We start from the raw sequence: 18,352 nt of genomic DNA, 5'->3' as shown, positions 1-18,352 counted from the left end.
AAGAGCGATTTATTTTCGGAATAAAATTTATTGCACAAATGCCGGATGATACTTGGATCATTCGCGATAAACGAGACCCAATACGCGGCGGTAAGAAAAACGTTGTTCTTGATAAGAATTCGAAGCCAGGATTGTTGCTGGGTATAGACGGTCCTTATTATGTTAGGGCGTATCCATCTAGTGCTGTTGTTTATGGAATTTATCGGCTGAATAATAATCCTGATGTGAAAAATCTACCTGCGATGAGGGAATCGCCGATGATAAATTGCGTTGCCGAGCGAGTTATCGAACATATGAGAAATGCTCGTCGTGGATCTGGTCTGACCCAATTGAGATTGGATAAAATTAATTCATGGGCAAAGACAGTCGTTGATGGTGCATCAATCGATGATGTTGCTGCGTTAAGTAAAAAACTTAAATTTCCTATCACGGTAAAAACACTATCGGGTGAAATATTATATTCATCACCGTATAAATCTCGAGGAACGCCAATCGAAATTGTTGATCATAATTCGCATGCGTGGAGTCAGTCGGTAATGATATTCCCGCGAGATCGTGTTGTTAAATTTTATCCCGTTGATGGCGCAAAAGACAATTCCGATGCAATGTTCAGATATATCAAAATATTAGCCAAGTCCGATCCAATATCGGTTTGGTTATTTTCGAGCGAAGAAAAATACGATCAATTTATTTTGCCACGGGGAGATATTTACCGAGATGAAATATTACACGAATCAATGAAAAATATCGCGGAGAAATATTCGACAAATCCAGATCAGCTATTGACAAATTGTTTTACTGTTCCATCCGTTACTGCTCACGCCGCCAGAGAAAGAAACTCGTGGAAACCCACAAGGAATGAGTTTCTCAATGATATTCAACTTAGCTGTATCGAATACGGCCATGGAGGATTGTGGAATACCAAGTATTATTTCGAAGATATGATTTCCGTTGATATGAGCGCATGCTATCCTGGAAGTTTCCTCGGATATGGTGATTGTGCGAATTACTTTGCTAAATTTGGCCATCCTACCAACGAGATGACGAGAGTTGCAATTAACGGACCATTACCTGATTTTGTCATGACAGGATTCGCTCATATTACTTCGTTCGAACTTGCTGAAAATTTGCATAAAATTTGTTATATTTGGTTTGGTCGACATTTATCTCAACGCAAATGGGTCCCTATAGTGCTGTTGAGATTTATGTTGGATTCGTCGATGTTAATATCATTGACGGTAAGTGAAGCGATTATATCGTATAGAAAGCAGACCGAGGTGTGGTTACCCACGGATTGTGAAAATGCGAAAGATATTGGAAGAAAAATTATTGGTAAATTTACTCAAGGAGGATCAGTTGATCATAAACATCGCCACGCTAGGTTATTCATCAATGATGCGGAGATGGATTTTATTATTGCTGATACAGTATCGCGTGGAATATTTTGCAATAGAGAAAATATTATTATTGATGGAACAAAATTAGGTACAGTGATTAGTTATCTCGATGGAGAGTCAGCGCAATATACACATTTGCGGTCATCAATGCTCGCTTATGTGAGTATCAATTTGCTGTCGATGATAAATAAATTTTCTGATATCGCGGTAAGAGTTGCAACGGATTCATTTTATATCAATAAGAAATATCAGTGTAGGTTGGAAAATTTAATCACCAATGGGGCTTGGGGAACTTGGAGAATAAAAAACGAGGATATTCTAGATTATTGCGAGGACGCGGATGTGGAAGATTGCGATAAATTTCATAAAGATAAATGCGATGAAATATCAACAGCTGCATCCGCGTTCGATCCGATTTCACGAAATAAATTCGTTTACCTAAATGGTCCTGGTGGTAGTGGTAAAACAACACGAGCGATAAACTTATTTGCGAAATCTGATATGATCGTGTTAACTCCAACTCACAGATTAGCAAGAGAAATAAAACAACGTGGCGTTAATTCTTGTACTTATCATAGTTATTTCAAGTACAGCGGTGGATTGTGGGATTCAGCTCGAATGGGAAACAAATATATCAACAAGATTATAATATTTGATGAAATTTGCACAGTAAATTTAGTTTTATTAAAATCATTCCTAAGTTGGCTAGAAGAAAAAAATACCGCAGTAATAATGTGCGGAGATCACGGTCAACCTGATCCTATTGATGGTGAATCTCCTCATGAGTGGCTTAGGAACTTCGTAGATTATTATGAAGAGATTGACGCTGATTATAGATCCAATGATAATTTACTGACTGAGTTTAAAAAAATGATTCGGTTGCAACCTAATAAGTTTCAATGTGATGTGATGAGAAAAATAATTGACGAGACTTCGATGGATAATTTTCTAACTTTGTGGCGTCCTGATCATTTGATTGTGGCTAGTAGGAAAATTATTCGCGATGTTATTCAGGAAATGCTATTCAAACTTCATTGTGAGAAATTTCCAACATTGCAGGTGCCGTTGTGCTACAGGCCCGCTGATACTAGAAAACAAAATATTAATGTTACTTTGCCATGCGGAGAAGAAAAAATAATGGTTTTGAATGATATTATTTTCGTTGATATTAATCTTGTCAATGATGCAATAAACGCAGAAAGATCACCATGGAAACTCGGATACGCAGCAACGATACATTCATCACAGGGATTAACAGTAGATTGCCAGGTCTGGATTGTCGATGATAGAATTTCCTGGTCAAATTTAGTTTATCTAGCAGTTTCTCGAGTAAGAAAATTATCTCAGTTAGGTAGAATTAAATTTCACATAAGTGACGATGGTGGTAATTGAGTATCCCTCGGTATTATTTGTAGTTCTTCTTTGGTAAATCCGCGTTGTGGAGCTAATGAATCTAGAAAATAAATTGCTGGTCTTCCTGATGATCTTGTTACGGCCGATATTTTATGTGTAGTAACGCTCCAAGTTGGATCGGTTGCTCTTTTTCTGCCACCCTCGGCTTCTCCTTCTTTATATAAATACCTGACAATAACACTACCTAGCACAGGCGGAATAGTAGAATCTCGCTTTAGTGGTATTTTTGTTTTTGTAATTGCAATTGCGGGTTTCATTGCTATTGTTCGTGTTACTTCATTATTTAGCGCATTAATCACGTGAGGCAATCTTGTTACCCAATCGTGAGATCGTTTATCCTGAATAAATTCTCTCGCGTACTGATATCCGAATAATCTTTCCGCTAGTGTTTTGTTGAATCTTTCAACGATGGCCTGACTACGATGAACACCAACTACACCACGTCGGATTTTAACATTATTCTTTTTCATTAACGCAGTAACCGCGCCAAGAAATTCTCGTCCTGGATCAATCTGGAGAAGACTCGGCCATGTTAGTGGAGATCGAGAGTAAATTTTCTCAAATGCCTTTGAAATTTCCGTTGCTGTTTTATTCGATAATGGTTCTGCTTCCTTGTATCTGCTAGCAATATCAACAACAGTTAGCACATATTTGTATGTGACTCCATCAACGGTATCGTGAGGAAGAAACATTAAATCGGCCTGATGAACTTCGTTAGGTACACTAACGGAGAAACTTGCATATGGTATTTTTTTAGGTGGAGGAAGATAAATTTGCCAAACTGCTTGCCTCGATAGCCACGATTCAGCGGTGGATTGCTTTACTTTTGCTGCCTTAGCAAGTTTGGCTATTGCTGATTTTCCTCGCCAGAATCCTCGCGGAGAATAATATATTTGCTCCATTATAAATTAACCAGCACCTAGGACTAATTTACCTTTTATTGCTCCCTTTATTAACCAAGTTGCCAATTTTTCTTTGAATTTTTTATTAGGAATAGCATCTATTGCGTGAATTAATTTAATATCAGCGAGATGTCTTTGTTCTAAATCTCCGCTACGATACGCAAGATCGTGATAGTAGCATGCGTTATCGATGGCATTTACTGGCTCTTCTCCAGGTTTTGGTTGATTATTACCATTAAGTCTTATATCTAGCCTTGTGCCAGGTCCGCAGTAATTATATCCTGGTAAATGCTTCTCTCCGGGATATTTCGCCCAGGGCAATCCTGGCAGATTTTTCATGGAGGCGGCAATATCTCCTCCGGTTTTTCTATCTTTTTTTTAACAAATCTAAACTTGATTGTTCCACAAACTGCGCATTCACCTCTGATAGCATTCCTGTTGTTGCGTGTAACAACTTCGATTGGATTTAGCGTAGCAGTTCGAGTGCGACACTTAACACAATATGAATCCATGTTATTCTAATAATATGAATGTAATTGATTTTTCAGCCACGAAAAAACGCGAGAAAATAAAACATATCGCGTCATTACCAAATTCAATAAGAATGATAATCATTGGACCGTCAGGATCTGGAAAGACACAGTTGTTGCTAAATTTGATTATGCGATGGTTGAAATGGGACAAATTGTATTTGGTTGCGCCATCTGTTGATGATCAGCGATGTTATCAAGTACTAAAGGAATTTAGTGATAATACTGAGAATGGCACGATAGAATTTATAACGGATATCAATGAAGCCCCATCGGTTGAAAGTTTAAATGGCGATACTAATAATCTTGTCGTTTTTGATGATGTGATGCTGGATAAACAAACTAACCCAGCCAGGATATTCTCGCGTGGCCGACATAAGAACACCGATGTGATTTACGTGACGCAGCGATATACGCAAATTCCAAAGGTGATTAGAGATAATTGTAATATCTTATCGGTATTTAATGGAGTTGATACTCACACGCTAAGGAATATCCATCAAACTTGGTGTAACGGCGACATGGATATAAATAAATTCAAAAATTTCTTCAGTCACGCTCAGGCAACGCCGCACGGATTTGTCACGATTAATCTTCATGATCCTCGTAGTAGATATCGAGTCGGTCTTGATCAGATTTACTCATAAAATTGCAGCCGGAATTTGCAATCACACACAAATTTTACCATACCCCCCCCCCAAATTTTGTTGTTTTTTTTTTATGTCTGAAATTGCATCCTGGGGCGAATTTTCGCTGATTAATTTTCGTAGGAAGGTTTATTTTTGCAATCTGAGGGTTATACGGAGAAAGTTTGCGTAGAAAGGTTATTTTTGGTGGAACGGTCTGGTCTGTAGAACTTCCCTGCTGCTCCCATGCCCCACCTGCAACCGCCTGTGTGCATCGGAATTTGGACTCAGGAGCAACATGCGCGTCCACCGTTGAATGAGATCGCACAACTTGTCTTCCTCGACTCGAGAGACTACCATTATTGACTACATTTTAACCGACATAACAACGTGAAGCCAAATAAATTATTTAAATAGTCATTATTCTTGTTTTGGGGGTTTATGCCATTTCTCAGCGCAAGATAACCTATGCATGGTAGTTAATATCACTGGTGGAGGAAGAACCCGGGAAAACCCCGGTAAGAACCAACGACCCACGGGAAGCTACTAAAAAGCTTGCTCACCTACACACATTGACCGAGCCCGAGGTTAGAAACCACGAGGATGGAGATGAAATGTTAGTGATAGGTAAAGGCGAGCGCTTTAGACCGCTCAGACAACCCGGGCCACTGTTTAAATAGTAGTTGCAGTAGTAAGGTTCATCACAATTAGTTTTCAATCTTAAATTTTGAGACTAGCGTCATACAATAACTATCATAGTCTGTTTCTCATCCTTTGAATCTGTTTTAATTTGTATGTGTCCGCTTATGGTAAAAGTGTTATGTTACAGCTAAAATAATTAATGCAAAATGTTCCGTACATAAACACCTATATAGACTCCTTTGTCATCCTTTAATATACCTATTTAGGTTTTCTTTTATAGACCATTTTTTAACTGTGTAAAGACTGTGGCGTTATTTTTTATTGTTATTCATTGTTATTTGCACTGAAGAAACGTGTCATGTCGATCGTTCTGAATAAGCAAATAAAAAGTGACCTAGGTAGAAGGAATACCTTTCCATTATACGTGTCAGGATTGAATTATTTAGCAAATTGTATTAAAATCAATTTTTTATTCTTGTAATGCAAATACGTATTATTTCAATAAAGATTGTGCTTTTCGTGTGAGAATCGTAAAATCCCTCACATTGCATAATCGCGTTACACATTTCTTCCTATATTGTAAGCCAGAACGTTAGATTCAGTATTATTTATAAAATGATTGCTTTATCAGAAAATTTCTTTCTGCTGACGGCATCAGTTAAAGTACATATGCTTCATGGAAAAGAGCTATTACAGCAAAATTTCCCACAAAAGTGTATGCAAACCCAGAGAACATATCTATGACAAAGGTTATGAACTCTGAAGTCAGACGGAAATTGAAAAAGTGCACAGTCAGCAATTATAAGATAAGCAAAGCATCACAGAGGATGTCCTTTTTTATGTTGATGATGCTCTCAAAAACGCATGTAAGTTCCGCCTAATTGGTTCGATCCGTCAGACTTCATGAGGGTTCAACTTTCTTACAGGTAACAAACTATCTCTATTTTTAGAATTTTCTTTAGGGTGGCACTATAGGAATTTTAATGTTATAAACCGTTAGGATGATCTGATTTGGTAGCAATTCAATCTTAGATTGATGGGTTTGGTACATTTTTGTATTATTTTAATATTCGTTTCATGCTCAGTCATAATTAATTTAGAAACAGAATATTCTTAAAGATAATAAAAACTTAATATTTTGTTATTTTAGGTCAAATTCAGTAAAATACATTTCTACACAATGGTTGTTGTATTTGTCTGAAATAAGGAATTTTTGAGCATTTTGGCTATCGTTAATTTATTCGATATTTAACTATTTACATTATATTCTGAAAGACAGAAACTCCACAATTGTATGAAACTGTAAAATTGAAGGAATATTGTAATTTTATATGTATTTCTTACATCAAAAATGTAAAATTAATGTAGATGTATTTCGATACCTAGAATGTAATTTCTTATATCAATGATTTCAATAAAGTTTGTTCCGTCAGACTCATGAGGTTCCACTTTCTTACAATCGATTCCGGACCTCTCTTCGCCTTCCCCAATGATGTAGACAAGATCTACACCGTTAGGAGTGATACCTCTTAAAGGAGAGTGAACTCTCTAACTTTCTCTAACCATGTATGAAAGGCACCTAAGTCAAAACATTTTATAACAAGAATGGGGGTGGGGAAAAATCATAACGTATGACAAGATGTGTTGTCTTTTACGATTTTTGTCTTCTTCATATCCAATTGTTGTTTTACGTGTAATCTTTGTCCAAATTATATACATTAAATACAGTATTGAAAATGCCAAGCTTTGTTTATCAGACAACAGGTCAATTATATAATTTTCCACTAAACAGCTCTAGCAAATAGTTCCAGTAAAATGCGGAGTGATTTTAAAAATATTCATCATATCAAAGTTGTACTTTTTAACCTAAATAACCGTTAAAAGATTTTATTGATTAATAATTCTATAAATATGCTTGTCTTATGTGTGGGTGTCTCGATAAATACAATGATTATGTTGGGTGTCTCGATAAATACAATGATTATGTTGGGTGTCTCGATAAATACAATGATTATGTTGGGTGTCTCGATAAATACAATGATTATGTTGGGTGTCTCGATAAATACAATGATTATGTTGGGTGTCTCGATAAATACAATGATTATGTTGGGTGTCTCGATAAATACAATGATTATGTTGGGTGTCTCGATAAATACGATGATTATGTTGGGTGTCTCGATAAATACAATGATTATGTGTGGGTGTCTCGATAAATACAATGATTATGTTGGGTGTCTCGATAAATACAATGATTATGTTGGGTGTCTCGATAAATACAATGATTATGTTGGGTGTCTCGATAAATACAATGATTATGTAGCTTATCCGTGAGATCATTTTTATTTCAACAGCAGTGGCAATAATCATGCAAGTATAAATCGACTATACCTGCATGTAAGTCTAATCTAACTGAAAAAGGCAAAATCTATGATCTACTGTCACATAATGCGCCGCACATCTGAGTCTAACAGTAATCAGCAGAATTGACAACATGAAGCCTGATCAGGGTATGTGTTGTTTGCAGTTGAACTTGACTTGCAGCCGAGTATATACGGTAGTCGAGATTATTAGATGAATGGCACATTCTTTAAATTGTATCAAAGAAAGACGAAAGCCAGCTTAAAAGATACCCAGTACCGAAGTGCAACAATTTTTTAAATTCGTCAGTTTCATTTTCTGCAAGAAACTGACAGAAAGTTTTTTACGCTTCACGTTATTTGGGGGAATTTAGAATTCGAATGCTGTTCTTAATCTTCTTAGACCTACATTCTTATTTTAAAAAACCAAACCTGAAGAAATTGACAGTATCTTTGGCATTCAACATCACATTTTAATAAAAGTGCATTGAAAACATTTTAAATCAAAAGATATGACTTATTTTGCATAACACGGATTATTGTTTGGCATGTCATTCTTTCCGTATTTCAAGTGGAACACATTTTACAGCTTGAATCTGTATTTCAGCTGTAACCTACTATCGATTCTACAGCTGGAATCTGTATTTCAGCTGTAACCTACTATCGATTCTACAGCTGGAATCTGTATTTCAGCTGTAACCTACTATCGATTCTACAGCTGGAATCTGTATTTCAGCTGTAACCTACTATCGATTCTACAGCTGACTATAGTGAACCTTCCATTACCTAGCTACAATTAAGTAGCTACAAATGCACTCTTAAACTCTCTGACGTTTAGACAAGTTAAAAATAATACATACACATGCAATCAATCAACAATACTGAAATATTAATGTGTGTAATTTGAAGGGGTTTTTTTACGTAGCTTTAACAATTTTTCAGTCATCTTGTACTCCTTAGATTAGCTTCTTCGTCATCTTGTACTCGAAAGACTAGCTTCTTTGTCATATTGTACTCGATAGACTAGCTTCTTTGTCATCTTGTACTCGACAGACTAGCTTCTTTGTTATCTTGTACTCCTTAGACTAGATTCTTTGTCATCTTGTACTCGATACAGTAACCTCTTTGTCATATTGTACTCATTATACTAGCTTCTTTGTTATACTGTACTCGATAGACTAGCTTCTTTGTTATCTTGTACTCCTTAGACTAGCTTATTTGTTATCTTGTACTCCTTAGGCGAGATTCTTTGTTATATTTTACTCATTAGATTAGCTTCTTTGTCATATTGTACTCGATAGACTAGCCTCTTTGTTATCTTGTACTCGATAGATTAGCTTCTTTGTTATCTTGTACTCCTTAGACTAGATTCTTTGTTATCTTGTACTCCTTAGACCAGATTCTTTGTTATCTTGTACTCCTTAGACTAGATTCTTCGTTATATTTTACTCATTAGACTAGCTTCTTTGTCATATTGTACTCGATAGACTAGCTTCTTTGTCATCTTGTACTCCTTAGACTAGATTCTTTGTTATCTTGTACTCCTTAGACCAGATTCTTTGTTATATTTTACTCATCAGACTAGCTTCTTTGTCATACTGTACTCGATAGACTAGCTTCTTTGTTATCTTGTTCTCCTTAGACTAGCTTCTTTGTTATCTTGTACTCCTTAGACTAGATTCTTTGTTATATTTTACTCATTAGATTAGCTTCTTTGTCATATTGTACTCGATAGACTAGCTTCTTTGTTATCTTGTACTCGATAGACTAGCTTCTTTGTTATCTTGTACTCCTTAGACTAGATTCTTTGTTATATTTTACTCATTAGATTAGCTTCTTTGTCATATTGTACTCGATAGACTAGCTTCTTTGTCATCTTGTACTCCTTAGACTAGATTCTTTGTTATCTTGTACTCCTTAGACTAGCTTCTTTGTTATATTTTACTCATTAGACTAGCTTCTTTGTCATATTGTACTCGATAGACTAGCTTCTTTGTCATATTGTACTCGATAGACTAGCTTCTTTGTCATATTGTACTCGATAGACTAGCTTCTTTGTCATATTGTACTCGATAGACTAGATTCTTTGTTATATTTTACTCATTAGATTAGCTTCTTTGTCATATTGTACTCGATAGACTAGCTTCTTTGTTATCTTGTACTCAATAAACTAGCTTCTTTGTCATCTTGTACTCATTAGACTAGCTACTTTTACACTATTATACTCATTAGACAAGCTTCTATGTCACCAGAGCACAAAGGAGATGAGATAAAATGTCTGGTCACATGGTGTCATAAATACATGTTTCGTGAGTATACATATATAACGCATGCGCCTTTCTGTGCCCACAATCTGATTTAAATCCTTTTGTTATATATTTAGAATTTATTGTAGTTACCTCCTCATAATCCTGTTCTCTAGAATGTAGTGTAACGGTTCATTTGGAATGTAGTGTAACGGTTCATTTGGAAGAGATGGAGGAAAAAGACCAGGATAAAATATTTCTTGATTCTATAGCTATTTCGAGTATGGTGGTGAACAAGTACAATTATATATTAGTTCTGGAGCAACATGTTTCACCATTGCATCCTACCTGTCTGATACACCTCGCTAATGAGCATCAATGTCAGCTACTATCATGAATTTGTTTCCGCGTTATTGGTCACTGATGAAAATGTCTGTTTTCACAGATATGTTGCTTTTGGGATCTTTTATTGCGTCTTAACGTATTTTGTAAACTTCTACACTTTCTTAATTTGTACCCGTTACTGTACGTGTGATGACTTTGACTTATTATTACCTTATTAGACTTTAGTGTACGTGGAATGACTCTGGCGTATTATTATCTTATTACCCTTTAGTGTACATGTAATGACTCTGACATATTATTACCCTATTAGACTTCAATGTACGTGTAATGCCTTTTATTATTACCCTATTAACCTTTAGTGTACGTGCAATGACTTCGACTTATTATTATCCTATTAGCTTTTAGTGTACGTGTAATGACTTTGACTTATTATTACTCTATTACTCTTTAGTGTACGTGTAATGACTTTTATTATTACCCTATTACCCTTTAGTGTACGTGTAATGACTGACTTATTATTACATTATTACCCTTTAGTGTACGTATAATGACTTCGACTTATTATTACCTTATCATCCTTTAGTGTACGTGTAATGACTTTGACGTATTATTACCCTATTACCCTTTAGTGTACATGTAATGACAAAACGTATTATTACCCTATTAGACTTCAATGTCCGGGTAATGACTTTTATTATTACCCTTTAGTGTACGTGTAATGAATTTTACTTATTATTACCCTATTACCCTTTAGTGTACGTGTAATGACTGACTTATTATTACCCTATTACCCTTTAGTGTACGTGTAATGACTTGTATTATTACCCTATTACCCTTTAGTGTACGTGTAATGACTTTTACTTATTATTACCCTATTACCCTTTAGTGTACGTATAATGACTTCGATTTATTATTACCCTATTAGGCTTTAGTGTACGTGTAATGACTTTGACTTATTATTACCTTATCATCCTTTAGTGTACGTGTGATGACTTTGACTTATTATTACCCTATTAGGCTTTAGTGTACGTGTAATGACTTTTATTATTACCCTATTACCCTTTAGTGTACGTGTAATGACTGACTTATTATTACCCTATTACCCCTTAGAGTACGTGTAATGACTGACTTATTATTACCGTATTATCCTGTAGTGTACGTGTAATGACTTTGACTTATTATTACCCTATTACCCTTTAGTGTACGTGTAATGACTTTTACTTATTATTACCCTATTACCCTTTAGTGTACGTGTAATGACTTTTACTTATTATTACTCTATTACCCTTTAGTGTACGTGTAATGACTTTTACTTATTATTACTCTATTACCCTTTAGTGTACGTATAATGACTTCGACTTATTATTACCCTATTACCCTTTAGTGTACGTGTGATGACTTTGACTTATTATTACCCTATTACCCTTTAGTGTACGTGTCATGACTTTTACTTATTATTACCATATTACCCTTTAGTGTACGTATAATGACTTCGACTTATTATTACCCTATTACCCTTTAGTGTACGTGTAATGACTTTTACTTATTATTACTCTATTACCCTGTAGTGTACGTGTAATGACTTTTACTTATTATTACCCTATTACCCTTTAGTGTACGTGTAATGACTTTGACTTATTATTACCTTATTAGACTTTAGTGTACGTGTAATGACTTTGACTTATTATTACCCTATTACCCTTTAGTGTACGTGTAATGACTTTGACTTATTATTACCTTATTAGACTTTAGTGTACGTGTAATGACTTTGACTTATTATTACCCTATTACCCTTTAGTGTACGTGTAATGACTGACTTATTATTAACCTATTACCCTTTGGTGTACGTATAATGACTTCGACTTATTATTACCCTATTACCCTTTAGTGTACGTGTAATGACTTTTACTTATTATTACCCTATTACCCTTTAGTGTACGTATAATTACTTCGACTTATTATTACCCTATTACCCTTTAGTGTACGTGTAATGACTTTGACTTATTATTACCTTATTAGACTTTAGTGTACGTGTAATGACTTTGACTTATTATTACCCTATTACCCTTTAGTGTACGTGTAATGACTTTTACTTATTATTACCCTATTACCCTTTAGTGTACGTGCAATGACTGACTTATTATTACCTTATCATCCTTTAGTGTACGTGTGATGACTTTGACTTATTATTACCCTATTACCCTTTAGTGTACGTATAATGACTTCGACTTATTATTATCCTATTACCCTTTAGTGTACGTGTAATGACTTTGACTTATTATTACCCTATTACCCTTTAGTGTACGTGTAATGACTGACTTATTATTATCCTATTACCCTTTAGTGTACGTATAATGACTTCGACTTATTATTATCCTATTACCCTTTAGTGTACGTGTGATGAGTTTGACGTATTATTACCCTATTACCCTTTAGTGTACGTGTGATGACTTTTACTTATTATTACCCTATTACCCTTTAGTGTACGTATAATGACTTCGACTTATTATTATCCTATTACCCTTTAGTGTACGTGTAATGACTTCGACTTATTATTATCCTATTACCCCTTAGTGTACGTGTAATGACTTTTACTTATTATTACCCTATTACCCTTTAGTGTACGTATAATGACTGACTTATTATTACCCTATTACCCTATAGTGTACGTGTAATGACTGACTTATTATTACCCTATTACCCCTTAGTGTACGTGTAATGACTTTTACTTATTATTACCCTATTACCCTTTAGTGTACGTGTAATGACTGACTTATTATTACCCTATTACCCTATAGTGTACGTGTAATGACTGACTTATTATTACCCTATTACCCTTTAGTGTACGTATAATGACTTCGACTTATTATTATCCTATTACCCTTTAGTGTACGTGTAATGACTTCGACTTATTATTATCCTATTACCCCTTAGTGTACGTGTAATGACTTTTACTTATTATTACCCTATTACCCTTTAGTGTACGTGTAATGACTGACTTATTATTACCCTATTACCCTATAGTGTACGTGTAATGACTGACTTATTATTACCCTATTACCCTTTAGTGTACGTATAATGACTTTTACTTATTATTACCCTATTACCCTTTAGTGTACGTATAATGACTTCGACTTATTATTACCCTATTACCCTTTAGTGTACGTGTAATGACTTTTACTTATTATTACCCTATTACCCTTTAGTGTACGTGTAATGACTGACTTATTATTACCCTATTACCCTTTAGTGTACGTGTAATGACTGACTTATTATTACCCTATTACCCTTTAGTGTACGTGTAATGACTTTTACTTATTATTACCCTATTACCCTTTAGTGTACGTATAATGACTTCGACTTATTATTACCCTATTACCCTTTAGTGTACGTGTGATGACTTTGACTTATTATTACCCTATTAGGCTTTAGTGTACGTGTAATGACTTTGACTTATTATTACCTTATCATCCTTTAGTGTACGTGTGATGACTTTGACTTATTATTACCCTATTAGGCTTTAGTGTATGTGTAATGACTTGTATTATTACCCTATTACCCTTTAGTGTACGTGTAATGACTGACTTATTATTACCCTATTACCCTTTAGTGTACGTGTAATGACTTTGACTTATTATTACCGTATTATCCTGTAGTGTACGTGCAATGACTTCAACTTATTATTACCCTATTATCCTTTAGTGTACGGGTAATGATTTCGACATATTATTGCCCTATTAGCCTTTAGCAAACCTGCAATGTCTTTGGCTTATTAACCGTAAACGGTAAAAACAATAGTACTGTCAATTTTGAGTGTAAATTATTATTGAAGATAAATAACGTCTTGCAATGCATTGTGACCTTGTTGAAACCTATTGCTAATTAGTAAACTTTACCCGAAAGAATATCAATGGAAGCTCTCTCTTTCTCTCTCTCTCTTTCTCTCTCTCTCTCTCTCTCTCTCTCTCTCTCTCTCTCTCTCTTCCCTTCCCCGTCATCTAGTAATAAAGATAAGTACATGTATTTCTTTACACTAACGACACTGCAATTGTCCACATTCTAAGGACAATATGTTTGTCCTTATAATAATGACACTGCAATTATAAAATTCAAATGTGGCATCTCTCATGAATCATAGTATGTAAGTCATGAATCATAGTATGTAAGTCATGAATCATAGTAAGTCATAATTGATGTATGTACAGGATTATATAATTGTCCACATTCGACAGTTTTCTGAATATAATATGCTACAGTTGAGTATATATGCTACATTTTGTGTATATCTACTACATTTGTGCATATATGATACATTTCCTATCCCTAAACTTGTCATGTTAGTTATCTTTGTACATTGATATTCTTTAGATGTTTTGTACAATAAAAGAAAAGAGAAAGAATAATGACAGCGTTGTTGCATCTGTGACCCTTCCATATCAAACCCCACCCTCTCCCTATCCTAACCCTTCCCCACCCCGTTCTTCCTAACCCCTTTCCCACCCATCCCCATCTAACTCCAACCCTCCCTAAAACTGTTACTTTAAGTAGATCATGATAGTGCAAACAAAACTTGTTCTGCAAAAGGTACAATGTCCAGAGGTTTTTTTATAACTATTTGGTCTAAAAATATTAGATATAATTATTTGTGCCAGTATTACGTCGCTTTCAAGTTCAAGAGAGAGAGAGAGAGAGAGAGAGAGAGAGAGAGAGAGAGAGACAGACAGAAAGACAGACAGACAGAGACAGACAGACAGAGACAGAGAGAGAGTAATTTGTCTGTAACGTTTAGACTCACCACTAGTTTCCTTAAGCTATACAAAAGTTTATAGAATCTGGCTGTTTTGTCTTCCGCCATGTTCCCAAAACGTGTAATTCCAGGCAAAATATAATTTCTACAATCACATTTCACGAGAAGCCATGTTAAGCTACCAGTAAATTAAAGACAATACATATATACATAGTGAAATTCAATCTAAACGATACCGGGTGTGCCCCGTTCAGTGTCATTCTACATACATCAAAATTCTGTCTAGATATTACCGTGTGTGTCCTACGTTCAGTTCCATTCTAGATTCAAAATTCAGTCTTAACGATACCGGGTTTGCCCTGTTCAGTTCCGTTCCACATACATCAAACTTCGGTCTAAACGTTACTGGGTTTGCCCCTTTCAGTTCCATTCTACAAACATCAAAATTCAGTCATAATATTATCGGGCGTGGCCTCCGTTCAGTACCATTCTAGGTACATCAATATTCAGACTAAATCGTTACCAGGTGAGTTACGTTCAGTGTCATTGTAGGTACATCAATATTCAGACTAAATCGTTACCAGGTGAGTTACGTTCAGTGCCATTGTAGGTACATCAATATTCAGACTAAATCGTTACCAGGTGAGTTACGTTCAGTGCCATTGTAGGTACATCAATATTCAGACTAAATCGTTACCAGGTGAGTTACGTTCAGTGCCATTGTAGGTACATCAATATTCAGACTAAATCGTTACCAGGTGAGTTACGTTCAGTGCCATTGTAGGTACATCAATATTCAGACTAAATCGTTACCAGGTGAGTTACGTTCAGTGCCATTGTAGGTACATCAATATTCAGACTAAATCGTTACCAGGTGAGTTACGTTCAGTGCCATTGTAGGTACATCAATATTCAGACTAAAGCGTTACCAGATGAGCTACGTTGAGTGCCATTGTAGGTACATCAATATTCAGACTAAATCGTTACCAGGTGAGTTACGTTCAGTGCCATTGTAGGTACATCGGTTCGAACACCGAACGTCGTAATTACAATAGTAGCAAATACAAATCAATCTAATGATGTAAGTGAACAGACTCTGTGATCACCATTTGCATGGCGTTCATTCATATGATATTACATAATGTAAGTGAACGGACTCTGTGATCACCATTTGCATGGCGTTCATATGATATTACATAATGTAAGTGAACGGTCCACAGCAACAACGTTTGCATGGCGTTCATACGGCATAATATCAGTATTACGTTCACTACATCGAAAATATGGCAGTTGTTATGCATTCATACGGTAGTTAATTTAAACTTCACGGGTGAACAATCCGTGGTATATATTTTAAAATTACGGACTTTCATCTGCCACATACAAGCCTGGACTTTTCTCAGCCAATAAAGGTCTAAACCGAGTTAAATAAAGATTTAATTGCTTTCAGGTTGTAAATTTCTCTGAATAGAACCCAAGGGAAAGAGTGCAAGATACGTATACTCTGTTGTTTTCTGTCCTAGGACTAAACAAGAAAGAAAAAAAACAATATGTATATATGTATGTATGTATGTAGGTAGGTAGGCAGGCAGGCAGGCAGGCAGGCAGACAGACATAGATACATACATACATACATACATACAGGTCAGGACATTGTAATTAGTTTTTCTGTCAAATCACATTTGTAAGAAAATGACAAATATGCCATTTCTTTCTACATACACTTGCAAATGAAAGATTTGATTGGCAATAAAGTATGTGTGTTTAGAAATCTCGCAAGAAACGCAAAGATATCTATCTTCAAAATTAAATGGTGAGGTTTGTGGAATTTAATTTACAGCACCGTGAAATTAAAATTAATCCAGTTCTTCGGACAATAGTTAAGACTCCAAAATAGATAACTACATTTATTAATTTATTTTATTGGTTCACGTTCCTATGGATTACAGATGACCATAGCGAAACTATGGATCTAGCGGTAAAGTACTTCATATAATATACATTAGATGTTGTGGAGAGGAAACAGAAGAGGTTGTTCATGGTGTATCTGTGCTCACGTATATGTTTATTCCAACTGTTAACAACATGGGTATATGTTGTTTGTTCTACCCATTACTCCTAACAAAATGCAAAGACCTAAATCTGTAGACCTGTGCCTCTTCAGTTTGCAGTTGGTCCCGACTTCCAAGCGAGTATATACGGTATTCTTGATTGTTAAACAGGAGAGTATATTTTGTGTGATTTAATTAATGTGGAACGTTCCACAAAATCTATGGTGAAGAAAACGAAATGGAAAACAGCACTAACAATTTTTCAGTCATATCACTACGATGTCTGCAGTGTGGCGGTTTATAGTGATGTCTAGTACTGTGGCATCATGCCGCAGACATGTAGCATAATGTCCCACCCAGTCACATTATTCTGACACCAGACCGACCAGTCCTAACATTGACCTCTTAATGCTGAGCGTCAAGCGATGCAGCTGCTGGTACCAGTTTTATATGTCTTTGGTATGACTCGGCCGGGTTCGAATACGCGACCTCCCGCATCCGAGGCGGACGCTCTAACCATTAGGACACCGGAGCGGTCAGTATGTTGTACAGGTTGATTTGGAACTAAAGGGACCCTGCACGCAATAAATTTAATCAAACTTTTAAGATTTAATATCCAGAAAATGCACATTTAATACAGGACTTTTATGTCACATGCACTCACACATAAATGTCAAGTAATTGTATACCATGTATTGTAGAATAACAACTTTATCACGCAGGTGCACGATTTACAGAACCATAAAATACTTACCTCATATGTAAAGTCCAATCCCAAGCCTAGCCACTATTACATTAAAGATTGCATATCCTTGTCTATATATGTATCTATACAGAGATTCGAGGTTCTCCTGGAGTCTTCATATGTGTATATGCATGTATTTTTCTTGGTACTGTGTGCAACCAAATAAGTTACCCCCTCAATGATAATTCATGTCGGGTCAGTGATTCCCTTATTCACACACGATGCATTGTTTATCTCTCTCCTACAGATAAAACTATCTCAACACGCGGTTAAAAAAAAAATATGCAAAATAATTAAAACACATTAGTTTATTTAACGATATCGTCAATAATTCTAGGACTTAAAATCTTT

General features: G+C 35.4%; 1 protein-coding gene across 3 annotated transcripts in view; it reads right to left on the bottom strand.

Annotated features, from left to right (window-relative positions):
* The window catches only part of LOC149791203 (uncharacterized), a 46,736-nt gene extending 28,593 nt beyond the window's left edge, over positions 1 to 18,143 (bottom strand). Inside the window, exon 1 of one of the 3 annotated variants that reach the window (XM_089969665.1) lies at positions 18,011 to 18,143. Coding sequence is in view for 1 of the 3 variants with exons in the window: in XM_089969664.1 (XP_089825790.1) it covers positions 15,254 to 15,313 (60 nt within the window). In the remaining 2 variants the exon portion in view is untranslated. Of the gene's footprint in view, positions 1 to 15,253; positions 15,355 to 15,498; positions 15,633 to 18,010 lie in introns of those variants that run through there. The other 2 variants (XM_089969666.1, XM_089969664.1) reach the window with 2 other exon arrangements.
* Between the last annotated feature and the right edge of the window lie 209 nt (positions 18,144 to 18,352).

The sequence above is a fragment of the Sinohyriopsis cumingii genome, chromosome 9 (genome assembly GCF_028554795.1).
Source record: "Sinohyriopsis cumingii isolate HCF-2022 chromosome 9, ASM2855479v2, whole genome shotgun sequence".
In the NCBI taxonomy this organism is placed as follows: Eukaryota; Metazoa; Mollusca; class Bivalvia; order Unionida; family Unionidae; genus Sinohyriopsis; species Sinohyriopsis cumingii.
Note: the sequence above shows the minus strand (reverse complement) of the source record. Positions and strands in the feature narration are given on the sequence as shown.